Below are 19,179 nucleotides of genomic sequence, written 5' to 3'. Positions count from 1 at the left end.
GGATGTCCACCTCTCCATCTAAACATCATTAATTGTACAGAACAGAAACAGGCCCTTCAGCCCACCATATTTATACTCACCACATTCATAGCTGTACTCGTCCAATTTACTGAGCCTTGCATGTTGAAATGCTCGTCCTGAAACTTTTAAGATGTTGTTAGAGAACTTGCCTCCACTTTCTGTCAGTTATGCAGCTCCACCAGATTAGTTTAAGGATCATTTCACACAGACCCATTTCTTTGAAACACTGGCTTTTGGTTATCCACTCCATTAACATTTATTTGTTAAGTTATTTTTTAGGATGGAGCTAACTGAAGAGAAAAACAGAGTCAGAAAATACAAAACATTGTGATTTTTGAAAATGACTTTATTAAAAACAAGATATATATTTAACAGTTATGGAGTCACATTTTGTCCACTTGGATGTGGACAGGATTTGGATAGAAATACTGTACATCTTTACTCAAAGAAAAAAAACATGATCAAAACATACACTTGGTTCTTAGATCTAATGGTGATGCAGATCAGTCAAGGCAACAATTCTGTACCCCATAATTTTTGTTTAGCTACAGTTGCAATTAATACAGTGTAGCACCCAACAGTGGCAAAATGAAATGTCAAATTACCAAATCAGTGGGACCTCCTGCCCCTTAAAGTCATGTGCAGAATTTCACTATCTCCCGTTTGATAATTTTTTTGCAAAGATTTATCAGAATCTCTGCAACTATTCAGTGATACTACATGATACATAAAGGCAGATTATTACCATTTAATGCTTAAATTTAGCTTTTCTCAAAGAATCCTAAATTTAACCTACTGTAGTGAAAATTAATGTTTTAGTTCCCCCATTCAGCTACTGTGAAGGACGTTCTGTTGATACCAGACAAATGAAACTATCATCAACTTGGGAAATAATGAATAGTCAGCTATTAATTTTAATGGTTATTTATTCATCTTCATTAAGGGTGAAGATTTAAAATGTCAAGGACAAATTTATTTACAGTAAAATAGACGTAAGCAGCTGAATTTAATTTTCACCATACAAAAGTAATTAATGTGCATGCACTCAGCTACAAAGGTTGAGCAAGGCACAAAAATGATATTCTTCTAAGAAAAAAGGTGCAATGTAGAAATGATACACCATTTGTTTCTCCTGTTCAGGGCTAATATTTTTGTCTGAATCTTACCAGAAGATCAATCAAAACTTGCATTTGTAATCTCTGCTCTCTTGAAGTTGAAAGTAGTGTATTTTCAGTGGAATATATGCAATAATTTAAAAAACAAACTTGAAAACCCAAGGTAACATATTTGAAACTGAAATTTGCTACATTGCAGCTCTGAATTTGGTTCGTTAGGGGCAAACTATTAAATAAATAGGCAACAGACACATGACATTTGTCTGGTGCAATCTAATCAATAGTTGGATAGAGGAAGGGGGAAATAATCAAAAGAGCTGTAAACCTCTTAAGATTAGAACAGCTGAAGTATTTAACTAAATTATTCTGCTCTTGATTCAGTCCAAAAACACTGTCGACAAGACATTTTAAAGAGACAAAATACTACTTGGTCGGTTTGTGCAAATCCATCATTCAGAGGTACACATGGTTGCAGAGGCAACTGGAAGTCTGCAGCAAATGTGGGCTTCTGCAGAACCATTTACAGGCTGGGGCAAATGTCAAGTCTGTCAGTTTTGACTGCTGTGAGAGAAGATGAGGTGAATTAAGGAAATACAACAACCTTCCATTTTATTGCCTTGAACAATTCCACATTTCCATAGTTAAATGCCAAATCTTGCACACAAGGTAATAGCAAAAAATTTGCCTAGGAAGACAAACCAGTGGTACATGAACTGAGTATCGTGTGCATGGCATAGCCGAGGGGCAAAGCTTAAAGAAAAGGTGTAGTCAAATGTGTTAGCGCACCTCCAAATTTTTTTGTATTTTTACCAAATCTTGGAAACAACCATAGGCACACTTCTCAGAAAAGCATTTTCCTTTATTATTTCCATTGCGCTTCCTTAAGTGGCTTGTCGTCCTTTAGGAATTTTTTTTCTCTGGCATCATATTAATTTTAACCCCAGAATATCAGTGAAGCAACTGAGGTGTGTTAGAAAGTAAGCTATATCTTATAAAATTGATACTCATGGTGCTTTTTTTTTTGCAAGAATTACAGCAACAAAAAATATATAACCACAGGTGAAACCCACTTGCATATTTGATGTGCCTTTTCAATTTTACAACTTATTTTTATGCATGCAAGTTTAGTACTGTAACAGTAAAGCAATAGAGAAAATACATCCAAGAAATCAACATATCATCTAGTAGTTGAAATCTCTTGAATTTTGCTATTAGCAATACTTATTTATGTGACTGCAAACTCACAAATTCTCTTAACTCAGATTTTGGACCCAAGTAGAATAGTAAAGGATCTACAAGTAAATTCATAATTTCCTCCTTTGGCATTCACTGTTCAGCTTCACTGCAGATTCACCTTTCACACAATTGTTATTTAATGACCACATCTGAGAGACTTAATGCTTGAGCAAGCCTTTCAATGCACTCATTTTCTTTATTTATTATGTCTGCCTGTGGGGTGATTAGTCCTGGATCTTCTCCAATGGCATTAATCATAGAAAAGAGGTCACATACCACAGATGAAAGATCTCCTGCATAAAGCATATATTCCATCTGTATTTTTACAATCCTTGAGGCAGTAAAACTTGTATCTTTTTATTTAGTTCCGTTAAAAGCAGCCCAGTGAGTCGAAGTTGGGTCAATCAATTGCCTTGTGCCTGATCTTTCTTGTGCCGCTCCCTGGGAAATGTAATGTGTCTGAGTTAGCCACTGAATTTAGCACCTTGAATTTAATTGCGAGCTTGGAGGCATAGTAAAGAAAGGTGATGTTTTGCGCTGCAAATAGTGAAGTTCTTCAACAGTTTCTTTTGGCACACTTGATTTCCCACCATTCTTTAATCAGAGAAATTAAGAGAAGATATAGAATGAAGGTGACATTAAGTGCATGCAACTCTTTGTGATTTCGTCAAACTGATTGGTCCATTGGCAATGTGCATCAGCTGGAATTGCTGTTTATCCACAGTTAAAGTCTTCTTTCAAGTAAATTGCAGGAGTCTGGTTGGGTTTCTCTTTGCAAATTGTTCCACTTTTCACATACTTTGTGCAAGATGTGGTAGGGAGTCACCCACTGGATGCAGCAGTCAATTTGTACCAGTTAATGGTTTCCTTGCTTAAGTCAAATTCCTTCAGAGTTAATGTAATGCCACCAAGGTAAACATTTTCCCGTAATGACTCAGCACTCAACACACTCAGTTGCAACTCCCTCTGTTTGAGTGATTCTTTACTGTATCCACTATACACCAACTGAAAGAAAAAGAACAGATGTTCAACATTATTCCGAGACGGTGCAAGTTCAAAGTTGGCAGCTGAGATATTTTTACAAGTGAGAAGAAAATTTTTCCTAATAAAGTACTGCAATACTACCTAAAAACCTCAATAATGTGTGTATTTTTTCCACTTTAGACATTTATTATCATAACTCCTCGTATGTGCAAGTGATCCGAGTACAGCGGTAGGTAGATGTGTGTATATGTGTCATTTTGCAAAGCAGAGCAGGATGGTCTGTTAGTTTTATTGTAATTAACTAGTGCTTTGCCCCGGTAGATACACCAGAAGTCATTACTTGATGCTTTTTCATGAGAGAATAACTGTCTATTTTGATATTGCCTTTTGCCCAAACAAATAATCAAGATATTCTATAAAGGAGGGGGAATAGATAGCGAATTGCCCAAGGGTGACGAAGAATGACAACCTAAGGCTGTTACCGATAGAATGGAATTCAGCCCAAATTGTGGGATATTTAATTAGTGTATTCACACGGCTGGGTCATTATGTACAGCTGCAGAAGTGCCAGCACTCTCCAACATCTCTCTAGCCAGCTCTGGCCAAGAACTTTGCTCATCTCAAATAAGAGGAGCATTAGCATATTTTTGGATTGCTGCGAAAAGCATTCCAATTCTTACAGAGCAAAGGGCACAAGAGAGCTCCGAGACTGAACATTTCCTTTGTGGACGAGTGAGTAGGTCCAGGGTATTTCTACAAACTGGAGCTGGTAAGATATTTCAAGGATGTCTGAAACAATTCTCTCCCAAACAAAAGAGCTTGTGTAAAAATGATTGCCGTCAGTGACAATGAAGCTGTGGGATCAGAAAATCCCAAACGCTTCACTAATATTACAAAGGGAAGGAAATACATTGCTTAATTGGTCAGGGCATGAATGGATACCGGGTGAAGGCAAGAGATTGGGGCTGAGAGGAAAATTGGATTAGCTATGATGAAATGGCAGAGCAGACTCAATGGGCCAAATAGTTCAATTCTGCTCTTTATCTTATGGTCTTAATCTTTGGCTAAGTGAGTGCTCCAGCAAAGAATTACTCAGAAGCTAATATTTTAATCACCAGCAGATAAAATAATCCAGAATGGATTTCATTAATTCTACATAGCACTGGCACTCTGACAGGAGCCGCTGACCTTAACCTGTTTACAATGAGGGAAGAGATTTAAAAGGTTTTCTGTCAGTCACTCATCTTAATTAAGTGAAGTTCGCCTCCTTGATAGCTTCATGCAAGACTCTGTACTTCTTCCCTTAAAATTGGCATTGCAATTACTGTTCTTCAAAATCTGCCAGCTTAAGCACTTGCTCACAGATCAAACAGTAAAGTTTCTAAAGGGGCTCAAAGGTAAAAACTAAAAACAAACTGTGAGAAGTTCCAGCAGATGCTTACCATTTCATTGTAGGTTGGGTTTCGTGTCTTCCTTGATACCTTTGTCTTGTGCTTGGTTATTTTATGTGGATCAGGAAGCAAATATGTTTTTACATAAGGATTTGGATCTGCTCCATCCTCAGTCACCTATAATCAAAATATAAAAACCTTTTCATACAAGCAAAATGTTGTGTTTCATCTTTAAAAACTTAAGTATAATTGCATAGCAAATGCTTCCCATGATACTACAGAGGTAAGGTATCCAACTGTTGAAAAAAACAAGGTTATCATCAAGGTTTAAGTTTTTGCAACATCTTAAAAAGCAGTAATACAAAGAAATCAAAGAATCCTTGTGTCAGGTAAAGGACATGGAAAGGAAAATAAAGAAATGAAAAGTGACAAGGCTAACAGATTCAAAGGGGTGTATGAAATTGCTAATGTAGATGACAGCCAAGAGAAGGTGGAAATAAGGGAAGGACCAATTAGAAGGTACAGGCAAGAGAAGGGTGAAAGTAAATGAGAGTGGCTGAGTTCCAGTTTTAATTTGGTTACACCCAAGGGACAGAGAAGCTAGTCTGTGGTTGTACATAAATCTAGGAAAAAGGGTCAGAGACCATAAGACAAAGGAGCAGAATTAGGTCATTCAGCCCATCAACTCTGTTCTGCCATTCCATCATGGTTGAATTATTTTCCCTCTCAACTCCATTCTCCTGCCTTCTCCCTGTAACCTTCGACACTCTGACTAATCAAGAACCTATTAACCTCTACTTTAAATACACTCAATGACTTGGCCTCCACTGCTGTCTGTGGCAATGAATTCCCCCGATTCACCATCTTTTGGTAAAAGAAATTGCTCCTCAACTTTGTTTTAAATGGACGTCCCTCTAGTCCTAGACTCACCACAATAGGAAACATTCTCTCCACATCCACTATCTAGCCCTTTCAATATTTGATAGCTGTAAATGAAATCCCCTTCATTTTCCTAAACTCCAATAGTACAGGTCTCCAGTGCCTGCCTGACGTTGAATGTACACTGCTACCAAGATGATGGCAGAAAACTTCCTTGGCAGATAAAACAGAGAACATCCACTGACTCTCCTCTACCTATCCTGCCCGGTATTTCCTCAAAGAATACCAATACATTTTGTCAGGCAAGACTTCCCCTTAAGGAAACTATGTTGACTTTGGTCTATTATATACTTTGCCTCAAGTACTCCAAAACCTCATCCTTAGTAATGGACTCTACCATCATCCCAACCACTGAAGTCTGACTAACTGGCCTATAATTTCCATTCTTCTGTCTTCCTCTCCTCTTAATGAATGGGGGTGACATTTGCAATTTTCCAGTCCTACAGAAACAGAGAGCAGAGCCATAGTTCCGAGCTTAATTTTCACTTACCAGGTCTCGTATGTGCATTACCATGATGAATAGTGTACTGTTCCTGTATGAAATGGACAGTTTAACCTCTCCACCTACTTGACCTGAATTGGCAGATGGTGAAACTATTTCTGTTTAAAACAAATAAAAAAAATAATTACCCATGGGAACTTACATGATGAACGAATGAATCATGAACCATTATCAATGATATCTGATTCCAACCATCTTCTACTTTGATTTTTCTCAAAGTAGAATTATACTTAAGTAACTTTTTTCAACAATACAAAATGAGCCACAATGACTTTGAAAGCTTCAAATTCTCTCTAACATGCTCAGCCATGGAGGCAGGAGAACAAATAAAAGCACTGCATCTTGAAGAAGTGGTGAGACTGAACGTGAGAGGATGTGCAATCAGAATCAGATTTAATATCACATGTATATGTCATGAAATTTGTTGTTTTGCAGCAGCAGTACATTGCAATATATAACAAAAACTAAGTTACAACAATAGAAATTTTAAAAATTAAATAAGTAATGCAAAAAGTGTTTTAAAAAAAGGCAAAAAAGAAGTGAGGTGCTGGTATGAGTTCATTCAGAAACCTAGCAGCAGAAGGGTAGAAGCTGTTCTTGAAACATCGAGTGTGTCACTTCAGCCCCTGTACCTCCTCCTTGATGGTAGCAATGAGCAGAGGGCATGTCCTGGATGATGGGGTCCTTAATGATGGATGCCGCCTTTTTGAAGCATTATCTTTTGAAGGGTCCTTAATGGTGAGGAGGCTAGTGCCCATGATAGAACTGGCTGAGTTTACAGCTTTCTGCAGCCTTTTCTGATCCTGTGCAGCGGCCCCAAAATACCAAATGGTGATGCAATCAGTTAGAATGCTCTCCATGGTACGTCCGTAGAAATTTGAGTGCCTTTGATGACATACCAAGTCTCCTGAAAGTCCGAATGAAATACAGCTGATGTCATGCCTTCTTTGTAATTGTTTCATATGTTGGACACAGGACAGGCACTGTCCTCTGAAACAGAGTTCCCAGGATCACCAGATGCTGCAGGGATTCGCACAGGTGTAGTTCTATTCTCCCTTTCAAAGAGTGCATGAAAGGCATTGACCTCATACGAGAGTGAAGCATCACAGCTATCTTAGGGTTCGCTTTGTAGGAAGTAATGGCCTGCAAACCCTATCAGAGCTGATGTGCATCTGATTCAGTCTCTAACTTCAATCAGAATTGTTTCTTCGTTCTTCAAATAGCCTTCGGTTAAGTCATACCTGGACTTCTTTAATAGTTCTGAATCCCTGGCCTTGAATACCACAATCTAACCTTTGGTAGACTACGAATCTCCTGGTTCATTCACGGCTTTTGTTTCGGATAACTTCAGTATGATCTCAAAGTCAGACAGGTCTCAATGAAGTTGGTGACAACTGTGGCATATTCATCTAGATTCTACTCTAAGATGAGTCCTTGAATATTTTCCAGTCCTCTGACTCAAAGTAGTCCCGTAAGTGTTCCTCCACCTCCCTTGACCACCTTCTTGGTCATCACTTTCGTGCTTTAGTCTCTGCCTATACGCCAGAAGTAGAAGAATAGCTACTGATCAGACTTTCCAAAGTGGGTGTTGGATGGCATGTTAAGCATTCTTAATGGTGGGTATAACAGTGGTCAAGTGTGTTGGCCCCTCTAGTTCACAGGTGATAGGTTGGTAATAGCTGTTCAGATACTTCTTTAAGTAGCCTGGTTGAAGTCCACAATGATAGGGAAAGGACAGATTTATTAGCCTACACTTTTATCGCTATTATGTAATGGGGTTTTTCAAAACCTAATTTCTTTGTATCAGACAAAAAGTTACCCAAAATTAGAACATCCCCAAGAAAATTGAATGACTAAAAAATGTGACCTGACAATGCTGGTTAAAGTCTTCACAATCAAAAGCTTGATGAAGCAGCCACCTTATTAGGAACACTGCTGACTGGAACACAAGGACTCAAATACTTGCACTATCGGCACTTTGTGAATTACTGTGATATTCTGGTGCTGCTGCAACTTATTTTCTGCTACTTATCTATTTAATACTGTTTTTCTATTACTGCCTTGTTTTTATCTACCGCTTTATTTAATTGCCTGAGAGGAAGCCAAACAGAGTTTCATTGTACCTATGTATAATGACAATAAAGATCATTCAATTCAATTTCTAAACAAAGAAGAAATGAGACTGATATTAACCTAAACAAGTGGATAGGTTTGGCTAATTAAGGCAGGGAATGGATGATAGACTGAAGTAACCATGTTTGACAAGAGAAGTGGAACATCAGGTCAAAAGGAAGAAAGCATACTTAAGGTTCAGGAAGCAAGGATCTGATGGCATTGTAGAAAATTACAAGGAAGCAAGAAAGGAGCTTAAAAAGGGACTTAGGAAACCAAGAATGAGACACAAAAAGGCTTTGGCGAATAAGGTAATGAACACCTGAAGGCATTCTTCACACATATGAACAGAAGGATGATCAGAGCGAGGGTAGGACTGATTAGGGATAAAAGAGGAAATATGTGTCTAAAGTTGGAGGAGGTCCTTAGTGAATACTGAAGGAAAGTATTTATTAAGGACCTTCTCCAACTCCAGAGACATATTCAGTACTTTGCTTCAGTATTCACCAATGAAAGGGACCCAGACGAAAATGAGAGCAGTAAAGAACAGGTGAGTATGCTGGAAAATGTCATGTTAAGCAAGAGCATATGCTTGAACATTGAAAAACATTAGAATAGGTAAGTCCCTGAGTTGGACAGGATATAACCCAGCTTATGACAGGAAGTGAGGTAAGAGATGGCTGCACCTTTGGCAATGATCTTTGAGTCCTTACTGGCCATGGGAGTAGTACCAGAAGACTACAGGGTGGCAAATGTGATTCCTTTGTTCAAGAAAGTTAATAGGGATAATTCTGGGAATTATAGACTAATGGGTGGTGGGAAAAGGATTGAAGAGGATTCTTAGATACAGCATTTATGAGAATTTGGTGAAGCACGGCTCTGTAGGGGACAGGTCATGCCTCATGAGCCTGATTTAATTTTTTTGAGGATGTAATAAAACACATCGATGAAGGTAGAGCAGTGGATGTGGTGTATATGGATTTCAGTAAGGCATTTGACAAGGTAGGCTCATCCTGGGAAGTTTAGCTGCGTGGATTTAGAATCATCTTGTCCACAGAAGGCAGAGGGTGCTGGTAGATTCTGCCTGGAGGTTGGTGACCGGTGGTGTTCTGCAGGGGCCTGTTCTGGGACCCCTGCTTTCTGATTTTTATAAATGACTTGGATGAGAAAATGAAAGGGTGGGTTAGCAAATTTCAGGGTTAGTTTTTTTTTTAAAGAAACACAGAGAGTGGTGCGTTCGTAATACGCACTGCTAGGACTGGTGGTAGAGGCAGATTCATTAGTGACAGTTAATAATCTCTTAGCTAAATGGATGAAAGAAAAATGGAGGGCTATGTGGGAAGGAGGTTAAATTGATCTTAGAGTATGTTAAAAGGTTGGCACAACATAATGGGCTGAAGGGCCTGTACTGTTCCATGCTCTAACTAACCCATTAGATTGGTGGTTTGGGCAGAAGTTTCATTTAAATTTACAAGAAACGTGTACAATCCACTTTTTTATATAATTCAAGATTGCAAACCGGATTTCGTGAAATCTCAAACACAGGCTATTACGTGTTAGTAGATAAGGTTAACAACTATATGCAAGTTTTTAAAAAAATCATGCCCCAACATGTAAATCGTCAAGTTGATAAATACTGCATCAACAAAATGAATACATGCCACAGTCACAAGCAAACTGCAAAATGATAAATGCCATCCAAGCAAAACTTCATCTGAAATACCTGTGGGCTTGACTAGTCCATCTACTCCTTCAGCTTTTTCATCTCGGCCTAGTGGATGGAAAAAGGTGTAAACGAGATCACACTGAAAAATAACAACAAAGAACGTTTATAAAGTTTGATAGCTTTTTCTAGTGCATAATTCTGAACAAGAGTGCAAGTGGCCATTTTAGGAGCAAGATAGTGCACAGGGTTAAAAAATTACTGCTGGTTGTGTTTTTTTTGATGAGAGGACCTCCTTCCTGGGATATGTCATGCACCACACATCACTGGGAGATGGAGTGTGCAGACTGAGAGAGGGATTTAAAAAGAAGCAAGCGGGACAAGTATGCATATTCTGCATGCCACAGACCACTAAGGAACGTTGGAGTGTGCATAATTCGGTACTTGGCAAGGTCCAATAAAAAGAGGTTTAAGCAGAGTGGTCATTGTGTTAGTGGGCCAGTGTAAGAATGAGGAGTTTACACTTTGGCTCGTAGAGGCTTTGGCAAGGGGAGGGCAGAGGATGTAGGTAGATTTTTTCATTTAATTTTTCTTTCTTTCTTATTCCAGAGTTACAGCAGTGGAGAAGTCAGGCAAGGGAGTGGCATACTCCTCTTGCGGTATGTGGGAAGGCAGGCAGACGACCAGTGTCCCTGACGACCACATCTATAAGTACATTCAGCAGCAGCTTCTTACTGACTGTGATAAGGAGTTGGAGCTGGAGCTTGATGAATTCTGGATCATTCTGGAGGCTGTGGGGTTGATCAACAGGCGATTCAGGAAGGTCGTTACACCCAAGGTGCAGGACACAGGTAACTGGGTGGCTGTCAGGAGGGGTAAAGGGGATAGGCAGCCAGTGCAGAGTACCCATTGCCTTATCCTTCAACAATAAGGATATCACTTTGGATACTGTTGCGGGGGTGGATGGGGGGTGGATGCCATAGCACAGGAAAGCCACAGTGATCACTGTGGCACTGAGCCTGGCTCTGTGGCTTAGAAAAGAAGAGGAGGGTGCGCGAGAAGAGGCAAGCTGCACCAATAGAGCATTAAATGGGCAGGGGAACAGACAGGAAGTTCTGTGGATGAAAGAGAGATTCTCAAATGGTATGTTGCCTGCTGAGTATCAGGGTCAGGGACATCACAAGTCAGGTCCGCAGCGTTCTTAAGTGGAAGCCAAAGGTTGTTGTCCACATCAGTACCAATGAGATGGGTAGGGAGGGTGACAAGGTCCTGCAAAGTTAGTTTAGGGAGTTAGGTGCTAAGTTAAAGGACAGGACCTCCAGGGCTGTGATCTCAGGATTCCTACCCATGTCATCTGCTAGTGAGGCCAGAAATGGGAAGATCATACAGTTTAACATGTGGCTAAGGAGTTGGTGTAGGAAGGAGGGCTTCAGGTTTTTGGATCACTGGACTCTCTTCCAGGGAAGGTGGAAACAGTAAAGGAGGGATGGTCTGCACCTGACCAGGAAGGGGACTAATACCCTTGCAGGAAGGTTTGTTCTTGCTGCACGGTAGGGGGGTGGGGATTACCTAGAGTGGAAGAGGTATAGGAGCCAGTGCCAGAGAGACAGTGGAGTGGCTGTGGGGAAAGATATTTTTAAGCCTATGTACAAATCGAAAGGTTGAGCGTGGTGGACCTAATGTTCTGTGTTGAGTCTAGATGCAAGGAATATTGTAAGAAATGTGGATAAGCTTGGGGCATAGATCAGCATGTGGAATTATGGCACTGTAGCCATTAATGAGAGTTGCAGGAGGGGCAGGACTGGCAGCTCAATGTTTTGGGATTCCGTGATAGAGCAGGAGGGATTAAAGGAGGTAAATTTTCCATTACTAGTCAGGGAAAATGTCATGGCAGTGTTCAGATAGGATAGATTGGAATGTTCATCTGGTGAGTCTGTAAGAAAGTGATATTAATGGATTATATTACAGACCACCCAAAAATCAATGAGATTTGGAGAAGCAGGTTTGTAGAGATATCGCAGACTGTTGCAAGAAACACAAGGTTATGATAATAAGTGATTCAAGCTTTCCACATATTGACTGGGACTCCCATACTGTTACAGGGCTGGATGGGATGGAGTTTGCTGAATGTGTTCAGAAGAGTTTCCTTCATCAATACATAGAAATGCCAACTGAAGGGAGTGATGCTGCATCTCCTATTTGGGAATGAGACAGGGCAGGCGACAGAAGTTTGTGTGAGGGAACACTTTGTGTTGAGTGATCATAATGCATTAGTTTCAAGATAATTATTGAGAAGGGTAGGTCTTGGTGCTTGGGTTAAGATTCTAAATTGGAAAGGATCAGGCAAGAGTGGATTGGGACAGGTTATTTTCAGCAAAGGTGTGCTTGGTAGGTAGGAGGCATTCAAAAGTGAAATTTTGAGAGCACAGTTTGTATGTTCCCGTCAGGTTTGGGAACTTTAGTTTTCCTGAGATATTGAGGCCCTGGTTAAGTAGAAGGAGCTACATAGCAGGTATAGGCAGGAAGGAACAAATAATGTACTTGAGGAGTATAGGAAATGCAAGAGGACACTTAAGAAGGAAATCAGGAGGGCTAAAAGAATGCATGAGGTTACACTAGCAGACAAGGTGAAAGAGAATACCAGGGGCTTCTACAGAAATATTAAAAGCAAACGGATACAACGGACAAAATTGGTCCTCTTGAAGATCAGAGTGCTTAGAAGGTTATTCCCTAGATCATAGGGAATGAGGGGAATTTTGATTGATGTATACAAAATTATGAGGCGTATAGGTCGAGTATACGGAAGCAGGCGTTTTCCACTGAGGTTAGGTGTGACTAGAACTAGAGGTTAGGGTAATAGGTGAAACGTTTAAGGGGGAACATGAAGAGGAACATCTTCACTCAGAGTGGTGGAAGTGTAGAATGAGCTGCCAGCATTTCAATACTTAAGATAAATTTGGATAGGTAGTATGGCTGGGAGGGTACGGTGTGGGTGCAGGTCAAAGGGTACAGATTAATAGTTGGGCTTGAATTAGATGGGCCAAAGGGCCTATTTCTGTGCTATCGTGTTGCATGACTCTATTCTGGTCAGTATGCATAGAATGAAGAAAACAGCCAGTCCAGACAGATGCTGGGTTTTGGAGAGCCTTCATTTTGATTCCAATTCCACTCACTTACCTCAGTTACTTCAGTCGAGCTATTCATCAGACATTGTACGTAATTGTTCAGCTCCACTTTCCGCTTGGAGGCCACATCCTTAATGTGAGTTCGGCCAAGGACAACTTTGTTGGGGAAGCTGGAAAAACAATGGCCTTTGTCTAAATTGCAATAAACAAAACGTTCACAACAAAGTATTTCTTATGTGTATTCAACACCCACCCTGGAAGCTTCCACAGGGGGAAGAGGATGCCTAGTTTGTTGTGGAGCTCTTGGAATTCATCAAATGTTCTGAAGACAAACATTGGTGCAATCTGTCCTTCCCGCAATATCCTCACCACATATATCTGTGCGGTAAAATTGACAGCCATTAAACTTCATTTGCCTGATTCATCATCATTCTCACTGTTAAAAAGCTTCTAGGATGTATTGTAGACAATAAGGTTTTGGCAAAACAGGAATTCCTTGTTAATCAAGGTAATGAAGACAACAAAAGGTCAAAACTTAAATCAAATCCAAACACCCCTTAAATCAACATCCACACAATTACAATTCTATTGGCAAATAACTCAAAAGCAAGAGAGAAGTTCAAGTTCATGTCAATCTTCTTCTTCCTTTGATACAAATTCATTGCACTTCAGGTGCTATCAGCTTCAGCACCTGAATCAGTTCAGCACAATGCAAGAGTTTTAGCCTCCTCCGTCGAATGTGGTTCAATGCAAGATCACATTAAGCATTTTTATAAGAAGAATCCAACTGGAATGCTGAGAGCTCCTTTAATTTAAAATGATAGGGCATAAACTTACTTGCATTTTGAATGTAACCTGTAGTGTGACATCGTGCTGAATTTCTTTTAAAAGGACCATGCTTTTGAAAATACAAATAATCTACTAATGTTTTGAAGAATTCCTGAGACACCATGTCCGCTGAGAAATAAAACCCCAAATTTCAACCTATTTATTTATTTGGAGATACAGTACAGTAACAGGCCCTTCTGCCCAATTAAACCCATGTGACCAATTAACCTACTGTGCCATATTACGTCTGGTTAAGATGGCGCTACCAAGTGTATGTGACAGCTTCCAAGTAATCAAAAAGCTAAGAAATCCGACCAAAAACATCACTAAAAATGCATCTTCTGAGGTAAATTGTGTTAAATTATTGACGCAAACGGTGAAGGGGTGAGTGATGGCGAGGCAAGTTTGGAAGATGAATCAGTGCAGATGAAGTTCTGATGCCCATATGACTGGCCCGAGAGCGAGGTTGGATGGCTCTGGGTGCCGGAAGAAGTTGGGGCCCAGGCAGAGAAGATTCTATTTCAGTGCTGATACAACTGGCCCGGGTGTGATGCTGGATCACTCTGGGCACTCAGCTGATTTGAAGAGCTTGAGAGTGGCTTCAGGCTGGGCGATGAAATCTGGGTCCAGAACGAGTTGGTGAGCAGCGTGGTCTAGGTCCAGGACCTTTTGCAGCGGCAGTGCCTGGGTCCTAGTGTGAGGTACAATGCGCTGTTTAGACAATTTAAATACTGGCCCAGATTGGCAACGACAGCCAATTTTGCTCACTCTGAGATCTTCACTCCTTTCTCCAGGGCACCAGAGGATTTCACTGTTCCATTGGGTCATATTAAGCCAGTAGTAATATTCTCTGCTGGCTTAATACTTCATTGGCACCCTGGTGAACTTTGAAGCAAGTTTTTAGTGACTTCAGAGCTGGATTTTCTTGCTCAGCTAAAGGGATGAATTCTCTCAGAATTAAAGGCAATGTCATTTTGGGAGTTTATCCTGGAACATATATTCCACCAAATATCTACTGAGACCTAAAATTTAACAAATGAAAAAATGCTTCATGCCCCAATAAACTGGGAGTTTCTCATAGGCAGGACTTCTTCCTTCTAAGTGGACCTTAAACAAATGAACAAATACAAAAGGAATTCATTTTCAACCACTTCCGGCTGGCTGCAAAACATCGATCTAGTGAAAATTATTATTTCCTTGAAAACTTATTTCAGGGTTAGGGTCCTCTTAGTCAATTGTATAACTTTTTAGCCAATCCACTTTTCAGTACGTTCACTTCCATCTGCTTAACATCCAAATATGTAACCGTAGAAGAGCTTCCTTTTCAGAACTGAAGTGGCAGGCACCACGCACAACAAAAGCTAATCTTAGATGCTTACAGTCCCAAGTAAACGCCCATCTCCCGAAGGAAATCATTCCCTTTTCCTGGTGCTCCCAATACTACCTCACATCAGGAAATGAAATGTATGGGGAAAATCACAGGCACACACCCTTCATCCCATCTAGAATCTGCAGTTAAGATACGACATGACACGGAACGGAATTATAGAAGTGGCTGGCTGCAACTTGGACTAGCACGAGTGATTGACACCCGCATTTGTGAAATTCGTCTTGTCAGAGAAGCCACCTTATACTTACATAGTATTTGTCAGGGTTGTACCTCTTCTGGTAGGTGTAAATGGTCACTTCTTTGATTCGTCCGTCTTGTTTGAGAGAATAGGTTTTTGGTGAGAATGAAAGGATGGCTTGCTCATTGGATGGTAACCCTGAAAACCGCAGCTGTGCCAGATTGTGAATGAGGAAGTTAAACTTGGTTGCCACACTGCCCAGGCTGGATTCTATCAACCTGAAGGAAAATAGGATTTGAAAGAAAAAAAATTAACACTGCATCTGTATCAATTTCTCAAACTTAGCTGCTGTGTGCACTCTGGGGTTATTCAATGTTAGCTGAGTACCACAATTCCGGGAAGTGATCCACTGGTGGGACAATTCTGCAAATACAAACTTAGTGCTTTACCATGGTGGTGGTGGGGAGGGGGGGGCGGGGAGGCAACAAAACCTTTATGGTCACTCCATCCTCCTCCTGCTTTAATTTGGAGTTCATGTCGGTCACCTCACCTGGTGAAAAAGATGGTGGCTTCAGCGTCAGTGGTCTGGGGCTGCAGAGCATCTTCGACATATTTCAAGTCTTGTATGTTGGTGACCTCAGGTAATCCTGCAGACAACATCTGGGGGAAAATAAAAGTTAAAACAAAATAAACACCAGTGGAAGTTCTTACTGTATGAAGAATCAATCATGAGGTTTTCAACAGAGAAGTGAACTACTTAAAGTATGCCCCTCCACGACTCTGGCTGTACTCCTTGCTGCCTCAGTAAAGCAACCAGCATAATCAAAGACCTCACCTGCCCCGGACATTTTCTCTGCCAACCTCTCACACTGGGTGAAAATAAGAAAGCACATACCATGATGCTCCAGGACAGTTTCTATTCTGCTGTTATCAGACCCTTGTACAACAAGACCTTGCAATCTACATCAATATGATCTTGTACATCTCTTCCTCTGTAGCTTATTTTGCATTGTTATTGGCTTACCTTGTTCTACCACAATGCGCTGTGCAATGGTTTGATCTGCATGAACAGCATCACAAACTGTTCACTGCGTCGTGGTATATGTGACAGTAATAAACAAATCCCAATACAACAACAAGTAATAGAAAACGGGATCATGTAGCAATGCGTCAACACATAAAGTTCCTAAAAAGTAAATACTTACTTTTTAAAAAATAATTTCCAGTTACCACAGTAACATGATACAAGAAAAAGAACTAAAAAAAAAAAATGCATCAACCTGCAAATATCCAGAACCAGAACACAGTCCTTGATATTTAAAACTTCCCTTTCTGATGAAGTGCCGAAGTGCCAGGGGCAAGGCCTGTGTTCATTGATAAACTCAAGAAAATCTACAGATGCCGGCAATCCAAAGCAACACACACACAAAATGCTGGAGGAATTCAGCAGGTCAAGCAACATCTAAGGAAAGGAGTAAACGGTCGATGTTTTGGGCCGAGACCGTTTATCAGGAGTGGAAGGGAAGGGGGAAGGACTCAGGGTAAGAAGGTGAGGGGAGGGGAGGAAGTACAAGGTGGACAGGTGATAGATGAAATGGAAAGGAGGAGGGGATGAAGTAAAGAACTGGGCAGTTAATTGGTGAAAGAAATAAAGGGCTGGAGAAGGGGGAATCTAATAGGAGAGGACGGAAGACCATGGAAAAAGGGAAAGGGAAGCACCAGAGGGAGGTGAGGAAAGGTGAGGGTGGGAAAAGGGAATGGGGAATGGTGAAGCTGGGGGGCGGGGAGGAGAGTGCAATTTACCCGAGGTTCGAGGAATTGATGTTCATGCCATCAGGTGGAGGCTATCCAGACGGAATACAAGGCACTGCTCCTCCAACCTGAAGGCAGCAGTAGAGGAGGCCACGGTCTGACATGTCAGAATGGGGATGGAAAGTAGAATTGAAATAGGTGGCCACTGGGAAATCCTGCTTTTTTTGGGAGATGGAGCAAAGGTGCTCGGCGAAGCGGACTCCCAATCTATGTCGGGTCTCACTGATATACAGGAGGTCCCACCGCAAGCATCGGTATAGTAGATAACCCCAGACTCACATCTCACTTGGAAGGACTGTTTGGGGCCCTGAATGATAGCGAGGGAGGAGGTGTGGGGGGGGGGCGGTGGTGGTATGGCACTTGTTCTGCTTGCAAGGATACGTACCAGCAGGGAGGTCAGTGGGGAGGGACGAATGGACAATGGAGTCATGTAGGGAGCGATCCTTGCAGAAAGTGGGAAGTAGGGTGAGGGATAGATGTGCTGAACACAGAGGCTCGTGGGCTGGTAGATGAGGACAAGAGGAACCCTATCTCTGGTGTAGTGGTGAGAGGATGGTGTGAGGAAAGATGCGTGCAGAATTGAAGAGATGCAGTTGTGGGGCAAGGGAACTAGGAGGCTGGTAGCAGTGGATGAGAGATCCCCAGAGTCACTAAGGTCAGTGATGATATGGGAGACAATGGCCTGGTGCTAATGTTCAAGGGGTAAGTAAGAAGAGGTATCTGAGTGTTGCCATCTGGCCTCAGCAAGGTACAGGTCAGTCCTCCAGACTACTACAGCACCCACCCCCCCATTTACGGATTTGATGGTGAGGTTGGGATTAGTGCAGAGAGAGTGGAGAGCAGCCCGTTCAGAGGGAGTGAGGTTAGAATTGGAGGGAGAAGTGTTGAAGTCAAGGCAGTTGCTGTCTCGCTGGTAGTTAGCGATAAAAAGATCCAGAGCAGGCAAATGACCTGAGCAGGGTGTCCAGGAAGAGGAGGGGGGCTGAAGACAGAAGAAGGGGTCATCGGTGCGGACTGGAGAGTCCTTGCCAAAGTAGCCATAGAGATGGAGCGATAAAAAGATCCAGAGCAGGCAGAAGACCAGAGCATTGATGTTCAACCTGCAACCAAAGCATGAAGTGGTCTCATTCAACATCGTTTCATTTGCTGAACTTGACGTTGCTGCTCTGTTTTACCCAAGTGCTTCTCAAACAATGACTTTTTAGACAAATCAGGTTATACATTACCAGTGACAGGAGATTCAGGAAGTGGTTGGCATGCTTGCGGATGAGATTATACGACTGACAGCACAAATCCACAAACAATTGGAATCGGCTGGTTGGCTTCTCCCCACCATTAATCACATAAGCCATGTCAGAGGTCAGCACGAAAGGAGCTCGATCTCTGAAGGAGGAAAAATTATTTTCAGTCCACAGACTACTACATTTCACCCCCCCCGTGCACTGTTGTATAATACAACAACAATATACAACAAGCAAGATCTTGACTTAATATTCACACACTCCAACAGTGTTCACTGCGGCTGATCTGTAACCTAACGATTCCATCCCCGTCATGATCCACTTTCATTCAGGTGGAAACAACACACAGAGGTACCAGTTTCTTGGCCTAACTCACCCCCAGACCACACAGCTAGATGCACATCTTACTCTCAGGCAACAGCAGTTTGAATCCAAAACAAGTGGCCACATTACATCAGTAAAATTCCAACTGTTTTTTAAAAAAAAATAAATTCATGGAACCAATAAACAATTTAAAACAGACTTATAATTAACTATAAACACAAGAGAAACTACAGATGCTAGAAATCTTAAGCAACAAAATGCCGGATAAGTTCAGACAGTCTACCTCTTTCCTTTCCAGTTACTACATCCCTGCTCGCC

General features: G+C 41.3%; 1 protein-coding gene across 2 annotated transcripts in view; it reads right to left on the bottom strand.

Annotated features, from left to right (window-relative positions):
* Positions 1–346: 346 nt before the first annotated feature.
* pik3c2a (phosphatidylinositol-4-phosphate 3-kinase, catalytic subunit type 2 alpha) overlaps positions 347–19,179 on the bottom strand; it is a 152,901-nt gene continuing 134,068 nt past the window's right edge. For both annotated transcript variants that reach the window (XM_072272476.1, XM_072272475.1), the window contains exons 25-33: positions 18,523–18,679; positions 16,035–16,144; positions 15,555–15,762; positions 13,342–13,466; positions 13,141–13,258; positions 10,024–10,105; positions 6,177–6,286; positions 4,799–4,924; positions 347–3,377 (exon numbers count right to left, since the gene is read on the bottom strand). In XM_072272476.1, coding sequence (XP_072128577.1) covers positions 3,195–3,377; positions 4,799–4,924; positions 6,177–6,286; positions 10,024–10,105; positions 13,141–13,258; positions 13,342–13,466; positions 15,555–15,762; positions 16,035–16,144; positions 18,523–18,679 — 1,219 coding nt within the window. In that variant the 3' untranslated portion in view covers positions 347–3,194. The remainder of the gene's footprint in view (positions 3,378–4,798; positions 4,925–6,176; positions 6,287–10,023; positions 10,106–13,140; positions 13,259–13,341; positions 13,467–15,554; positions 15,763–16,034; positions 16,145–18,522; positions 18,680–19,179) is intronic.

The sequence above is a fragment of the Mobula birostris genome, chromosome 11 (genome assembly GCF_030028105.1).
Source record: "Mobula birostris isolate sMobBir1 chromosome 11, sMobBir1.hap1, whole genome shotgun sequence".
In the NCBI taxonomy this organism is placed as follows: domain Eukaryota; kingdom Metazoa; phylum Chordata; class Chondrichthyes; order Myliobatiformes; family Myliobatidae; genus Mobula; species Mobula birostris.
Note: the sequence above shows the minus strand (reverse complement) of the source record. Positions and strands in the feature narration are given on the sequence as shown.